General features: G+C 42.0%; 1 gene segment (V, D, J or C); it reads left to right on the top strand.

The window, feature by feature from the left end:
* The first annotated feature begins 7,245 nt into the window (after window positions 1-7,245).
* On the top strand, window positions 7,246-10,065 carry LOC103271332. The segment is given in 3 exon segments: window positions 7,246-7,294; window positions 7,405-7,772; window positions 9,880-10,065. Coding segments are annotated over 3 exon segments (600 nt in total).
* The last annotated feature ends 6,670 nt before the right edge of the window (window positions 10,066-16,735 follow it).

Below are 16,735 nucleotides of genomic sequence, written 5' to 3'. Positions count from 1 at the left end.
GGCACTCATGGATTAAGGTGTTAACCTGTTATGGAATTTTCTCCCTCAAACCTGAGAGAAAATCTGATGGGTGGGGAACGCCCCTCACACACCTGGCTTTATGTTCACCTGAAAGACATATGAGTATAAAAGCCCACTGTTGACACTCAATAAAGGTCATCTTATGCTCAAATGTAAACATTTGTCCAAGTCTCTCTCTCTCTCTCTCTTTCTCTTTTTCTCTCTTTCTTCTTCCCCCAAAATGCCTATGCCGTCTCCACCTTTGGGGTACTCTGAACCTGGCAGGAGCTGGACTCTGGCACAAAGGCATTAGAACAGGGAGTCTGCAGTCCTTCTAGGCAGGGTCAAGGCGATGGGTCAATACATCCTGATGCCAGTAGTATTTTGCAGGGATTGTGAAGGCTGTGTTGAGGAGTAGATGTTAGAAAGGGCTCATTATGTGCCAAGACAAACACAGTCTAGTGGGAGAAACAAAGGAAACTATCTAAACATAATGAAATGCACCTAAAGAAAGACAAACATTATAAGGGAGTAGTTAGTAGGAAGGAATGACTTATTACAATTATTTAATTGTAATAAGACTTAATACAATTATTTAAGAAGACAATAGAGAGATCTATTTTCTCTCTAAAATGTGTATTTTATACTAGCTAAATTATTAAGCTTATTGAGGAAATAATGACTTTCCAAAAGTCTACTGGTGAAACACAGATGACAACCGTGAGCAAGAGAGTCAGTGCTGGGACAGGCATAGAGCCGCCCAACCAGCAATAAGGAGTCTTTTGCTACTGAAGGTGTCACCTGGGTCACCTATCAACTTTCTCTGAAGACCCTCAACTGAAGAGGCATCACAGGTGCCTGTGATTCTGCTTAAGACTCTGCAAGTCCAGCATGGGATGTGAAGTTTGGGCTGTAAAATCAGAAAGCCAAATGGAATTAGCCTTGTCCAACCCCAACTTGTTCAGAAGAAACAAGTGTAATCAGAGCTGATAAAAGCTACCTGATTCTTTGTGATTTTCTCTCCCTCCTTGATCATCAGCCCTGCCCCTTGGACAATTTCCTACATGGGGGTAAAATACCTTCTCAGTTCCAGGCATCACATTCAGAGAGCAAACCTTGCAGAATGAGTGAGATATGTCCCCCACCTCAACTCATTGATCAGGAATCCCAGACTTCAGTACATCTCAACCAGATCACTCACACCATCACCCCTGAGTGGGCTGTCTGATTTGTTTGACAACACAAGACTCATCCTTGGAGTTGGTGCTGGGGACAGTCACACACTCAACACATGGCTGGGAGATGTCAACTCTGAATAGGAGAGAAAAAGGACAGGAAGTTTGTCTAAGTGACCCACAATGTGCAACAGCCTGTCCTCCAGTCTTATCCTTGGTTCACATTTTGTCTATCCACATGTCCTATGGATGTTGCAAACTAGAATAGGACACATGCACTGTGTTTCCCATCTCACTAACCCAATTCCCAATGGCCCTGCAACTGATAAATCCAAGGCCAAGCCACACAAACTCTCATCCATGAGACAGTGGTCTGAAATTCAGTAATCTCAGAAGACGTAGATATCAGTATAAGAAAAAAATCCATGGTTGCCTTGCCTTCCCATAGTGAGTAAGAAGAATAGAGGATACTCAATATGGGAAACAAGGCCAGGTGTTGAAGCTCATAACTATAATCCTAGTGCTTTCAGAGGCCAAGGCTGAATGACTTTTTTTTAAACATATTTTTTATTTTAAAATTGTGGTGTACAGTTAAGGGTTAGGTATACAAATATGCATCATTCTGGTGCCCTTGTTTATAAGTGATGTACCCCCATCCCCAGACAGATATTGGCTACCATTAATCCCACCACTCTTGCCCTTCCTGCCCCCCCATAGATTCCCACCACTGTCGATCCTTTTCTAATAGTATTATGATAGATTCTCAAGGTCCACTTATGAGTGAGAACATGTGATACTCAGATCTTTGTTGCTGTGAAAGAGCACTCAGTATTATAGACTCTAGTTCCATCCAGGTTGCTGCAAAATTCACGATTTTGTTCTTTTTTAGAGCTGTGTAGTATTCCATCATGTATATGTACCACATTTTTTAAATCCAGGCCACTTTTGATGGACAGCATGGTTGGTTCCAGGTTCTTGCTATTGTGAAGAATGCTGCGATAAACATACATGTGCAAGCATCTTTTTGATAGAGTGTTTTGAGTTCTTCTGGGCATATTCCCAGTAGGGGGATTGCAGGGTCATATGGGAGGTTGAAACCTCAATTTCTCAACCAACTCATCTTCAACAAAGCCTCCACCACCTACCACTAGGGAGAGGAGAATCTTTTCAGTAAATGGTGCTGAGAAAACTGGCTGACCACAGGCAGAAGACTCAAACAAGACCCCTATCTATCCCCATACACAAAAATTAACTCTAATGGATCAGAGACCTAAATGTAAAACCTCAAACCATAAGAACCTTAGAAAATGCAGGACACACCCTTATGGAAATTGGAACTGGCATCCAATTCCTGAACAAAACCCGAAATGCACGGGGTATAAGAGATAAGATAGACAAGTGGGACCTCATTAAACTGACAAGCTTCTGCAAAGCCAAAGAAACGATCAAGAGAGCAGGGAGACAGCCGACAGACTGGGAAAAGTATTTGCCAGCTCCAGGTCTGACAAAGGAATGCAACATCTAACATCTTGGATCTACAAGGGATGCAAATGTACTGAAAAGAAAAAACAAAAAGAAGCAATCCCATTACAAAATGGGCAAAAGATATGAACAGACACTTCTCAAAAGAAGACATACAAGCAGCCAACAGACACATGAAGAAATGTTCAACCTCACTAATCATCGAGGAGATGTAAATTAAAACTACACTGAAATACCACCTAACTCCAGTCAGAATGGCCATTATCAATAACTCAAAAAATAACAGATACTGGAGAGGATGTGGTGAATGACTTCTTAAGACAATGAGTTCAAGACCACCCTGGGCAACATAGAAAGACCCCTGTCTCTACAAAAAATAAATTAAATTTTTTGTGCATGATGGCACATGCCTATTGTCCACACTACCCAGGAGGCAGAGGCAAGAGGATCGCTGGAGCACATGAGGTCAAGATCGTAGTGAGTCATGACCACATCACTGCACTCCAGCCTGTGTAACAGAGCAAGACCCTGTCTCTAAAAATAATAAAATACAAAAGTGAAACCAGAGGCCCAGCTGCCCTCCCTTATACGGGTACTTCTCCTTCACTGCTCTTCCTCAGGTGATGTTCAAACCCAGGGGCTCAGCACCAGCACCTCTCCCCCTACCACACATGCCATGTGAGGGCTCTTTCTGCTCCTATCACAACACAACTGCTCCCAGGTCACCCCTGGGACACTGCTGACATTCTCTACCTCATGGAGTCCTGGTCATCTTGATGCTATCTTAGTCTTCCTCCTCTTCTGTGTCCTGGGAGCTGAGATCACCTGTGACTTTGCTCCTTCATGACACGCCAACTGTTAAGAACCCGAACTGCACTCTCCTGCTTTTCTCAAACCAAGTACTCTTTTCTGTGTCCTTCCATCATTTCTCTGTCACTAACCAATAATATGTTATGTCCTCAGTGCTAGAGCCACTTTGTTATTTATATACTAGACTCTTGTTATTTTCACAACCCCTTTCCCAGCTCAGTCACCACATATAGGCTGATGACCCCAAATATTCATATACAATCCACTGTCTCATAAAAGGAAAGGATCTCTAGAAAAAAAAAAAAACACGGTCAGGACAGGCATGGTGGCTCATACCTCTAATCCCAGGCTAAGGCAGGAGGATCTCTTGAGACTAGGTATTCAAGACTACCCTGGCCAACATAGTGAAACCTCACCTCTACAAAATAAAACTTAAAAAAAGGTCAAAGTCCCCAAAACTAAATGTTTAAGAATCACTACAGGATGCAAGAGAAGTATTCACTGAGTTTATAAAGAGTTTGCTCTTCATATGTAATACCTTCAATAGATATACATGGTAGGCAGTTCTCCTTAGGCATTTAGTGGATAAACTACAAAAGATCAGAGTATAATTTTTAAAAAGATAAACATGTGACTTATCAAAATATAGAAAGAACATATGTCAAATAATTTGTTCAACTGCTATGTTAATGAGGATACCAGTAAGATAGTAAAGCTTGGTTAAAGAACATTTTCAAACATAGTATATAGTCCAAGAAGAAAGGACATTTAAAGCAAACTTTGCATGTTGGAGATAAACTAGCTGATATCCATACCATACAGGTTAATGGGTTCAGAAAAATTGTGTTTATCTTCTCCTTTGACAGAAATCCACAAATTAACAAGATTCCAATTTTAAGAAATTTCCAAAAAGGACATGCAGGCTGTGGAAGTCTCCATCTTATACTTCCCATCTAGTCTTTCCTGAAGGGGAGTTTACTTCCCCTTTCAATTTTTTTCTGGCATTCTTCAAACCACACTCACTAAGGCAGAGATCCAGCCCACCTTCTGCTCCTGCCAAAGCAAGTTTTGCATATCATGACCTACCAGTCAGCAGCCTCCTTGTCCTGATCAAGCTCATCTTCCTGGATTACTAAATCACTGACGCTGCCAACTTCCCTTTGCTTTCCAAATTCTAATCTCTCATTCCCTGGCAGTTCCTTCACCTAGATCTTGTTATTCATCTCTGTCTTATCCCATCTGCATCTACTTCATGAACTTCTCATCATCTTTACTTAAACCTAAGAACTATTCCCTCATTTCTTTATGTTCTTTATGTTATCCCTCCTTCCCATGTTACTACCATTTATTATAACTTCCCAGAACCAAGTGTACCAGGGACTCCAATGGTCTATCTGACTCCAGTGGTGAGTGTGAAGAATAGAGACACTTGTGTGATTCAAACTCTTATTTTTGCTCATGAAGTTCAGCTCCATGGAGCAGGGATGAAGCTATCTAGCTCAGCATGGTAAATCCATTGTCAAATTCTGTACTCAACACAAACTAAGTGCTTCATTATTATTTACTAAATGCAGAATGGCCTCTCACCTCACTGGATACATTGCTTTGGGTCCAGGATGGGGCTTAACTAGGAGATTCAGCTGAGGGAATGCTCACGTCATGCCCCACAGCCTGAAAGCTGAAGGGTACTGACCAGGAAGAGCACTTACAGGCAAAAAGTGGACATAGACAACCTTGTCTGGGTGTGAGACTGCTCAGTCTAGGAAATCCTGTTCATTAATCTGAAACAAAAAAGAAAACAAAATTTGCTATTAAAAAAACATTACATCATCAAAATGGAGGCAATTGTTAGAAAAATGCAACTTGCGGGCCAGGTGCAGGAGCTCGTACCTATAATCCCAGCACTTTTAGAGGCCAAGGCGAGAGAATTGTCTCTGAGCTCGCAGGTTCAAGAACACCCTGGGTGACTGGCAAGACTTCATCTCTACAATAAATCAAAAAATTAACCAGGCTTGGTGGTGGATGCTTATAGTTCTAGCTACTTGGAAGGCTAGGCAGAAAGTTTACCTAAGCCCATCAGGTCGAGGCTGCGGTGGCCATGAGTATGCCACTGCACCTCAGTCTGGGCAACAGAGACAGACTCCAACTCAAAAAAAAAAAAAAAAAAGCAAAGAAAACGCAGGTTGCAAGCACAAGCTTCCACATGTTAATGAATAAAGTTTTATAAAAAACTGCCTTGTGTTTTAAACTATTAAATCTAAAACTGCCTGTTTAAAAAAGACTTCAAAATAATATCACAAGGTTATGCTGATAAATTTAAAATTAAAATGTATATTTTCCTTCAGATACATATATAGACCTATTTTGTTTAGCTGACTACTTTAGACATTTACTAATCTGATTTTAAAACATCATGAATGTAAAACTTCACAGTACAGGACCACATTGTGACACACTCAAAATAAAGATGTCAGACTGACAATCCTGCTACTCCTCTCTAAGTCAGGTGGCTTCTCAAAATAAAATAGATCAACAGCCTGGTGTTTATACTTCCAAAACTCTTCTAGTCATACAGAAACCTTTGTTTTTTTCTGGTGGTGTGATAAAATAGTATTATCTTTTTGCAGAAACTTGATTTTGTTGACAAAATAATAATATACAGCATGTTTCTTCAAGTCAGAGATTATTATTTTTTTCTCATTTTAAAACAAATTGACAACAATCATTCTTGAAAATAAACCATATTTTTTCCCCTAATCCTCTATTTGGAACGACTGATCACAACAGCTGTCACAATCAGGCTCATCTGGAACCAGGCACTGGCCCAAGTAACTTAAACGTTTAACACATTACATTCTTGAACATTACTGCATTTCCCACAAATGCTGTAAATAATGTCATTTCAAATGACTCTTTGAAAACTGTGTTTTGTGCTTAGAATAGATTACTAGGAATCAATAACAGGTCATAGTATAATGATGAGTTTTGTTGAAGTTTGTGGAAACATAGACCAGTAAGGATTTCTACCTCATAACTTTCTAGGAATGCACACTCAGCTTCTTCCCCTCTATAATCCCTGTGAAAGAAAAGCTCCCTTTCCCTTCAGCACTGCAGGAATCACAGGGGAAGAAGAGAGCTGGCCACAAAGGAGGAATCGCATGAGAGGAAAGAATCAGGTTTCAGGTGCAGTTAATGGGAACTAGTCTGCTCTTACCTTGGCCCTGATCTAAAGATTTTGTATAAGAGATTGGAGTCCTTCATGATCCAATGAACAGCCAAGGGAGCACAGACTCACCCCTGAGGAGTCTGATACAGCATAAACTGCCTTCGTGTAGTGGGGAGGCTACATAAGGGGCTGCTTGGGCTGGCACTGAGACAAGCAGCTAAGGACAAAGCAGCAGGGAGGCAAGGCTTGCTCTAGTCACTGTCATAGGTGGTATTTCTGGGCCTGAACACAAAGGGCGCTCAGAGGCTGTTCCTGAGGGACCAGGGTGTGATCAGAGCTGGAACCAGCCACCTGGCCCTCCCTGTTGTGTGCTTTCTGCTCAAGTCTCACAGCTGTGTCCTCTCCTCTCCCATCCCCCACAGCCCCACCCCTGCCCATCCCCCTGACACCCTCAGAGGAAGACCTGATCCAGGGCCCAGGATAGGATCAGAAAGTTTGGGGGGTGGTCTTATTTGCATAAAATGACCCTCCCACACTTATGGTATGAAGAGGAAAAGGGAGAGATTTGGGGGAAGCACTGCTTCAGCTGTTGGCACAGAAGGCAGAATAATCACCATGGACTGGTCCCCACTCCTGTTCACTTTCCTCGCTCTCTGTACAGGTGACTACATATGGGGCCAGGGGATGGGCCCTGGGAAAACTTTGAAGCCCAGCTTACTCCTCTTGTCTCTGAACCCAAGATCACCATTTGTGTGTCTCTCCCACTTCTAGGATCCCAGGCCCAGTCTGTGCTGACTCAGCCAGCGTCAGTCTCTGGGAATCTAGGACAGAGGGTCACCATCTCCTGCACTGGAAGCAACAGCAACATTGGAGATGGGTATTATGTGCATTGGTACCAGCAGCTTTCAGGAACAGCCCCCAAACCCCTCATCTATAGTAATAGCAATCGGCCCTCAGGTGTCCCTGACCGATTCTCTGGCTCCAAGTCTGGCTCCTCAGGCTTCCTGACAATCACTGAACTACAGCCTGAAGATGAGGCTGATTATTACTGCAGTTCTTATGACAAAGACCTCAAAATTTACACAGTGCTCCAGGGCCACAGGGAAGTGAGACAAAAACCTCCTTCCTCTACCAGGAAAGTGAGTGCCTGGCAGCTGCTACTCAGGTCTAAGGAGGCTTCTCCTCCCTTTCTGTCCTCACAGTCACTTACAGCAGCTTCTGCCTAGAAAACAGCCTCTAGGAAACAGGAAGTCTTGCTCCCTGCAGTTTGGGATGTAGGGTCTTTGCTCTGAAGTCCAGGGTTGGGGTGACTGTCCACCTGTGTCATCTAAGACCCTCCTTTAAGGGAAACCCTGCATCTTCACCATCCTCCTTTCATTATTTCTGTGAGTTTCCAGACCTATGGCATCCTTTTATCAGTCTTCAGTGCAAATTCCCTCTTCCTTTGGCTGTAGCCTATTTTTAAATCTCTTCTACTAAAGTATAATTAATATGTAATAACTTGTTCATATTTTTTTAAAAAAAGTAGCCAGGTACAGTGGCTCATGCCTGTAATCCCAGCATTTGGGGAGGCAGATGTAAGAGCCTGAGCCCGAGGATTCGAGACCAGCCAGGGCAACTTAGTGAGACCTTCTCTCTTCAATAAATATTAAAACTAGCCAGGCACGGTGGCATGCACCTGTAGTTCCAGCTACCTGGAAGGATGAGACAGAAGGATCACCTGAGACCAGCAGGTTAAGTCTGTGGTTGTTGTGATCATGCCAATCACTCCAGCCTTGGCAACAGAGTGAGAATTTGACTGAAAAATTTAGAAGAAAAAATTTAAAAATAAAAAACTAAAGTACAACAACAACAAAAGTGGCTTGGGGCAAGAACCAGTAAAAGAGAGAGTGAGAAGTGGGAGACATGCCATTTTTGGTCAAAGACTGCTGATCACTCAACCTGTTGTAGGCAAATGCATTGTTATGTGGTAGAACTGGTCACTGTGTGCCACAGCTTGGGATGGTTCCTTAGCAAATCATGATACAACTATCTCAAAACTTCCCGATAAAAATTTTGGTGAAGGCTTGATCAGGAAAAAAAAATTTTGAGTGTACTACAAGAGACTCACCTTCCCCCACAAAAAAAATTCAGGTTTTGGGGTCCCCACTTGTACACATAAGACAAGGAGGTCTCAGGTGAATGATGTAGCAGTTGAGAAAGAAAGAATGTGCATGACCTACACTGTGGTGAAAAGGACTAGAGGGGAGAGGATGTGGAATTGAGGCCCTGGGCTCATTCCTGGGATGGAAACCTGAACAAGAGCTTCTCACCCTGGTTTAAGGTTGTCATGAAAATGCTCTGCTCTTGGACAGCACATGAAAACAATGACTATCCTACACTTCCATTCAATGAGATTTATTTGAATGATCACTTTTAACACCTGGAGGAGGAGCTGGTTACTTGGTACTGAGTGAAAGCACTTAGAGTTAGGAAAAGACTATTCTAGAGTACACAGAATGTACCTACACACTGAAGCAGCTGTTTGTGTCTAGTTAAAGCACCTGGTCAAACATCCTTTGCACTACATCATAAACTATGGGAGGGGAGGTGTCAGGTTGTGTAGCCTGGTTTGGGGCTGCAGGAGAGGGAGGTCTGAGGCCCAGAAGAAGCAGGAGATTCCCAAGTTGTCACATTGGGCCAGGGTACCTGTGGCCACCCCAGTGATGGGTGGTGATAAAGGTGAGTTGAAAAGCTGGAGGGCAGTGGAAAGGCAAAATTCTGTGTCTGGTTGGGGGAAAGGTGTCCAGTTCACTCAGGCATCCTTGTCCACCTTCCTCCTCCCTCCCTCACTCCCAGGGAAGTTTTCTGTGATGTGGTATCTCTTCTGTCTTTTCTCCATCACCAACAGAGTATGGGAGAAGTTGTCTGCTGACTAAGTTCTCTCATGACACTGAGCTGTCTAAGCACACTAAGGAATTCTACTTGAAAATAGCAATGTTTTGATTTAGTTTGCCTTCTACTTACCATTTAGTGAAATCCCAATCATAAAGTGAAATGGAATTGATCTCACCATGTTAAAACAAGATTATGGCAGACACATGTTCTCACAAAAACTTTGGGCTCCTGAACAATGTAACATACTCATCAGGAGTTCCAGAAATGTGAATCTCTCGTGGCTTCTCCCCTTATACCATCTGCACTGTAGAAGAACAGGCCTGGAAGAACACCTTAGTCCCCTTGTCCTCAAAGCTGTTTGCTTGTTAGAAAGTTCTGGAGGGTTTGGAAAAATATAGTAGCAAGAGCTTTCCCCCAGATCAGCGACATTTAGCAGTCTTGCCTTTCTCAAATGTCCCTCAGATGAAGGGAATGAGGTGCTCTGTGCTCCTGTGTGACTGTCTGGGGATATGGACTCAGGGCAGCGAGCTCCACATCTTTGGAGCATTTAACTGACAGGCTTGTGTGCCTGAAAAGTCAGCTGTAGGCAGGCCTTATAGGACCTAGCTTGGTAGTCTGAGATTCCTGTACCCCTCAAGACATAAGCCCAGCATTTAAGAACCCTCCTTACACTCTCCTGAGTTCTCACTTTCTTCTGGCCTCTGCTCACAGGGTTCCTCCTAGGATGCTCTTTCTCTGTTCAGTAACATATCAGTGTTCTCAGACCCAAGCCTCATCCCTTCTCAGCCCCTATGTGCTACAGCTACAAGTTTCATTGCACATTGTGCTGAGAACTTGCCTCACCACCATTTCCATGTCTATTGATATAGCTCAAGAGCAAAAGAAGTCCCTGTGACTGTCAGTGCTTTGAACTGACCAAAGTGCAGCCCGTGACAGGCAGTAGAAACTCCAGGAGCCCTGCCTGAGACTCCCAAGCATCTTCAACTGATGCTTTCAGAGTCAAATGGAAGAACATGCCATTCAGGAATTCTCGGGGTTCTGGGAAGAATGTCTGCCTAATGCCCCAGAACCAGCCCTTGTGTTATGAAGTTAGAGTCCCACCAAGCCAACTGGGCCTGGTTATCTGATGGGAAGAGAAGACACAGGCTTTGTCCTTGAGAAAGGAAAGGACAAGAGGCTTCACTGAGCTGGAAGACTGGGAAGGGGAATGCAGTCTCAGAATCCCCTGAGCATCAAAACATGATCATCAGACCACAGCAGAGTTGCCCACAAATGTGGTCTAGAATGGGCCTGAGATGGAGTTCCTTGGAAGTGTCCTTTGTTTCAAGCTCTAAGAACCTTGACTGCCATTGGCGGGGTTAGAGAAGGACCCCATGAGCCAGGCTGGCACCTGCCTGTGGAGCCACCTGGGGGCATGCTCCTACAGGAGAGGAAGTGTGATGTGGTTACAGAGGCAGCCATAAGGCTCTCCCAAACAAGGGAAGGAGTGGAAGAAAAGACATGGGTCACACTGAAATTAAGACAGAAAAATAAAAAGAATCCATGATAGTTTTAAACTCCAAGGGTAATGGAGCAATATGTCCTGGACAGGAGGTTGCTATGTAAGAGACCTTCATAACTGATCAGGACACATTTAGTTTCAGTCTGTTGCACCAACATCACCTACATATTCCTGACAGGAGATGGGGGATCACTCAGTCAGGGATTTGGCAGGGGTCTGTTTTCTCTTGGTACAAAGAAACCTTTATTGCTCTTTATATGAAATGGAAAAATATACTGTTTGGGGAGAAGATACTTGTATTTTTAAAATACAAACTTAATTATATGGTACCAAAAAAGGATATTTTGATTGATGAATTGATGAAACGCTTCTGAAGCAAGTACGGTCTGTCCCATTCTGTGGCACAACTCACTCCATGAAAAACAATGAGCATTTAAGGTCAAAGGAGACCTCTCCAGTGAGACCAAAATGTCACCAAAGATAGAAATGTCTAATTTTTTTTCTTTATTTTTAAGATGTGGAGTGCAATTCAAAATTAGCTATACAAATGTTCATTATGCAGTTACCCTTGTGGAAGAAGTGTGCCCCACCTCCCCGGGAGTTTCTCTCAACTCCTAAACCCCTCCCCCTTCCCTGGCAGTTTCCCACTACTGCCAACCCCTTTCTTATAGTATTACTATAATTGTTTAAGGTCCACTTATGAGTGAGAATATATGGCACTCTGTTCTTTGTTTCTGTGGTAGATCATTGAGTATGATAGACTCTAAACCCATCCAAGTTATTGCAAAGTCAATATGTTTGTCCTTCTTTATGGCTGCATAATATTACATTGTGTATATGTACCACATTTTTTAAAACAATCCAGCTTCGATGGGCAGCATGGTTGGTTCCATGTTTTTGCTATTGTGAATAGAGCTGCAACAAATATCCATGTGCAGGTATCTTTTTTGTAGATGATTTTAGTTCCTCTGGGTATATTCCCAATAGGTAGGTTACTGGGTCATATGGAAGATCAATTTCTAGTTCTTTCAGAAATTGCCACACTGTCTTCCAAAGAGATTGCACTAGTTTGCATTCCTACTAGCAGTGTACAAGTATTCCTTTGTCCACATACTCACCAACATCTGTTGTGTGTTTTATTACTGATGGCCATTCTTACTGGAGGTAAGTGGTATCTCAATGTGGTTTTGATTTGCACTTCTCTGATGATGAGTGAGGCTGATAACTTTTTCATATCTGTTGGCTGCCCAAATATCTTCATTTGAGAAGTGTCTGCTCATGTCTTTTGCCCACTTTTTAATGGAGTTGTTTTTCTTTTCCGTGCTTTTGAGTTTCTTGTAGATTCTAGATATTAGTCCTTTGTCAGATATAGAGCTGACAAATAAGAAATGTCTAAATTTTAAGACCACGCTGAGGATTCACAAAGGAAGCGCTTTTGAGTTTCTTGTACATTCTAGATGTTAGGCCTTTGTCAGATATACAGCTGGCAAATAAGAAATGTCTAAAATTTAAGACCATGCTCAGGATTCACGAAGGAAGAAAGAAGGAATTATGTGGGAGCTTGGCAAACAAAGAACTGGAGATCATCTGTCAAGTAAGGGAATATAGTGGTATCCAAAAAGAAAGGAAGAAATCCTAAAGAAACTATGCAAGAAAAAAATTAGCTAATAAACCATTTCAGCAAAGTTGCACAATATAAAATCGACTTACAAAATAAGACCTGTGTGGTGGTTCACACCTGTAATCCAAACACTTTAGGATGCTGAGGTAGGAGGATTGCTTAAGTCCAGGAATTCCAGACCAGCCGGGGCAACATAGAAAAACTTCATCTCTAAAAAAACCAAAAAATTAACTGGATTATGTGACTCATGTCTGTACTCTCAGCTTTATGGGAAGTTGAGGTGGAAACCAAGCCCAGGACGTCAACGCTGTAGTGGGTCATGATCATGCCATTGAACTTCAGCCTGGGCAACAGAGTGAGACTCTGACTCAAAATTAAAAAAAATAATAATTCAGTTGCATTTTTATACACTAGCAATAAACAAAAAATAATATGAAGAAAACAATGTCATTTACAATAGCATCAAAAAGAATAAAATATTAGCAATAAATTTAACCCAGAAAGTTTTACATTTGTTTGTAAACAATGCAAAACAATGTTAAATGTAATTAAAGAAGATACAATTAAATTGAAAGACATCCATATTTTTTCATTAGAAGACAATATTATCAAGGTTTCATTGCTACACAAAATGTCCATGAATTTAATGTTACAGCTATTAAAATCCCAAAAACCTGTTTTGTAAAATCAGCAAAAGTTAGATCACATGGAACTGCAAGAGAACCCAAATGAACAAAGCAATTTTGAAAAAAAAAAAAAAAAAACCTTGGGCAACTTATATTTCTTGCTTTCAAAACTTACTATAAAGCTACAGTAATCAAAATAATGCATCACTGTCATAAGGATAAACATATAGATAAATGCAATAACATTGAGAGTCCAGAAATAAGCCTATACATCATTAACTGATTTTCCACAAGGTCGCCAGGACTATTTAATGAGTAAAAAATGAACTCTTCAACAAATGGTACTGAGAAAATCAGATGTCCATATGTAAAAATATGACAGTGGACACTTACCTCACACTATAAATAAAAATTAATTTAAGCCAAGCTCCGTGGCTCAGCCTGTAAATCTCGTGCCTTTGGGAAGCTGAGGTGAGTGGATTGCCTGAGCCCGCGGGTTTGAGACCCGCCTGGGCAACTTGACGAGACCTCATCTCTACAATAAATCAAAAAAAAAAAAAATCAGCCGGCGTGGTAGTGCATGTCTGTAATTCCAGCTACTTGGAAGGCTGAGGCAAAAGGATCGCCAGATTCCCAGCAGGTTAAGGCTGCAGTGGCCAGGAGAGGCCACTGCACTCCAGTCTGGGTGACAGAGTGATACTCCAACTCAAATACAAAAATTAATTTAAAAGGAATCAAATACCTAAATATAAGAGCTAAGAATATAAGACACTTAGATGAAAGCATACAGAATGTCTATATTTACCTTGGATTTGACAATGGTCTCTTATGTATGACACCAAAACAATGAGCACAAACAATAACACAGGTTAAACCCAAAATTAAGCACACATGTATACTAAGGATACTATAAAAAGAGTGTTGCCAGGTTCGGTGACTCAGCCTGTAATCCTGTGCTTGGCAGGCTGAGGTAAGTGCATTGCCTGAGCCCACGGGTTCGAGACCTGCCTGGGCACCTTGGTGAGACCTCATCTCTACAATAAATCAAAAAATTAGCTGGGCATGGTAGTGCATACCTGTGGTTCCAGCTACTTGGAAGGCTGAGGCGGAAGGATCTCCAGAGCCCAGTAGGTCGAGACTGTGGTGGCCGGGAGCAGCCACTGCACTCCAGTCTGGGCAAAAGAGTAAGACTCCAACTCAAAAAAAGAAAAAAAGAAAACAAAAAGAGTGTTAATACAGTCACAAATAGGAGAAAATATTTGTAAATAATACATCTGATAATATTCTAATATCTAGTATTCAGAATATATATATATATGTTTTGTTTTTGAGCTATAAGATACGCATGTGTGTATATACATGTATATACACATATATAACAACAAAACAATGCAAAAAATAGTCAAAGAACTTGAATAGATATTTTTCTGAAGAATATATACAAATGAGCAACAAACACATGAAAAGATGATCAGTATCATTATGCATCAAGGAAATGCAAATAAATATCATGAGATGTGCTGGCCCTGGTGGCTCAGCCTGTAATCCCGTGCCTTTGGGAGGCTGAGGTGAGTGGATTGCCTGAGCCCGTGGGTTCGAGAGCCACCTCGGCGGCGAGACCTCATCTCTACAATAAATCAAAAAAATCAGCCGGGCGTGGTAGAGCATGCCTGTAATTCTGGCTACTCGGAAGGCTGAGGTGGAAGGATTGATGGAGTCCAGCAGGTTGAGGCTGTGGTGGCTGGGAGCAGCCACTGCACTCCAGTCTGGGCGACAGAGTGAGACTCCAACTCAAAAAAAAAATATCATGAGATGCCACTTGACACCCATGAAGATGGTTATAGTAAGTAAAGTAAAATAACAAGTTTTAGCAAGGAAATGGAGAAATGGAAATCTTTATACATTGTGGGTAGGAATGTTAAATGGTGCAGCTGCTGTGAAAAACAATTTGGTAGTTCTTCAAAAAGTTAGACATAGATTAACTGTATGAACCGGCAATTGCATGCCTAACTACATAATCAAAAGAATGGCAAACAAACATTTAAACAAAAATTTGTATACAAACATGTGGAGGAATAAAAGGCCTGATTGCACCAGTAGCGATTGAGTAAATTGAGGGAGGAAATCTCAGGACAAGAATTTATAAATGTTACAAGAGACTCACTGATAACAGCAAAGAGATATAAAAGCTCCTTAGCCAGCTGGTAAACATTTGCAGAAAACAAAAAGTAATTAACCATTTGTTGCTAGTTAGCTATTGCTGTAACTAACCTTATTTTAAAGAAAAAAACACCACAGTCAGCCACTTAACAAACCTCTGGAAATGTCCTTTTGCAGACTCCCCCCAAAGACAATTCCAGGCCCCTAAACCATGACACCGCACCTATAAAAACACTCCTCTAGCCCTGCCCCATTGCAGACAGCAGACAGCAAACACTCTGCTTCCTCTGTCAGTTGTGCCCTTCACAATGCATCTTCTCTTTAATAAATCTGCCTTTCTTAATTCACAACTGTCTTGGTGAATACTTTCACATCCGCAACTCTGATCATACCCACCCCACCACACATACGCAATGTTCTTAGCAGCACCATTCACAATAGCTAAAATACAGATAAAAACCCAACTGTCAGTAGCCTTAATAGATAAACAATTTGGTATATCCATAATGGAATACTATAGAAATGAATAAAATACAGATACAAACTACAAAGTGATGATCCTTGAAAAATCATGCTAAGTGAAGGACGCCAGACACCAAAGACCACATCTTATATGAGTCCACTTATATTAAATATCCAGAATAGACCAATCTGCAGACGCAGAATGAAACTAGTGGTTAGACCTAGATAGTGGTAATGACTGCACCATATGGTGACTGCACCAAATTCCACTGGATTGCTCACTGTTAGGGTATGCACAGAGTGAAGGTGGAGAGGCACAGGGAGGCACAGCACTGCCAGAGCCAGCAAGCCAGAGGTGCGCACTGACAACCTAGAGATCCGAGTAAATGCAAAGCATTGTGACACAAAAAAAGTTAAGAAAGAATATTTTATTTAAAAGTAAATTAGAGGGAGAGAAGGGAGAAAGAAGATTCATCTCCCCAAGGTGGGGGAGGGGGACCAAAGCCAGGAATCATGGTGACAGCCATAGCTCAAAGAGCACATGGCCACACCAGAGTCTAGCAAGGCAATGGCCACTGGTTGCTTGTGAATGAGTCCTTTTAACCATTCCCCTTGATGGGGGAAGATCATTAAGGTGATTGGGTGGTGGTCTGCTTCCACATCATCACAAAGGGGCAGACAATCGCAGGTATTGACATCAGGTGATGGGCAGCAGGCAGATGGATGGGTTAGTCATATGAGTGCTGCCATGGTGGGGCTTATTCAAATCACATAGGTCAGCCCCAGGGTGGGGGATTTCCTGCAAGAGACTTGCTAAGACATTTACATTTCACAAACTACTTGACCAAAGGTGGT

This window comes from Carlito syrichta, unplaced genomic scaffold (assembly GCF_000164805.1).
Source record: "Carlito syrichta isolate Samal-C Ts95f unplaced genomic scaffold, Tarsius_syrichta-2.0.1 Scaffold311550, whole genome shotgun sequence".
Taxonomy (NCBI): domain Eukaryota; kingdom Metazoa; phylum Chordata; class Mammalia; order Primates; family Tarsiidae; genus Carlito; species Carlito syrichta.
Note: the sequence above shows the minus strand (reverse complement) of the source record. Positions and strands in the feature narration are given on the sequence as shown.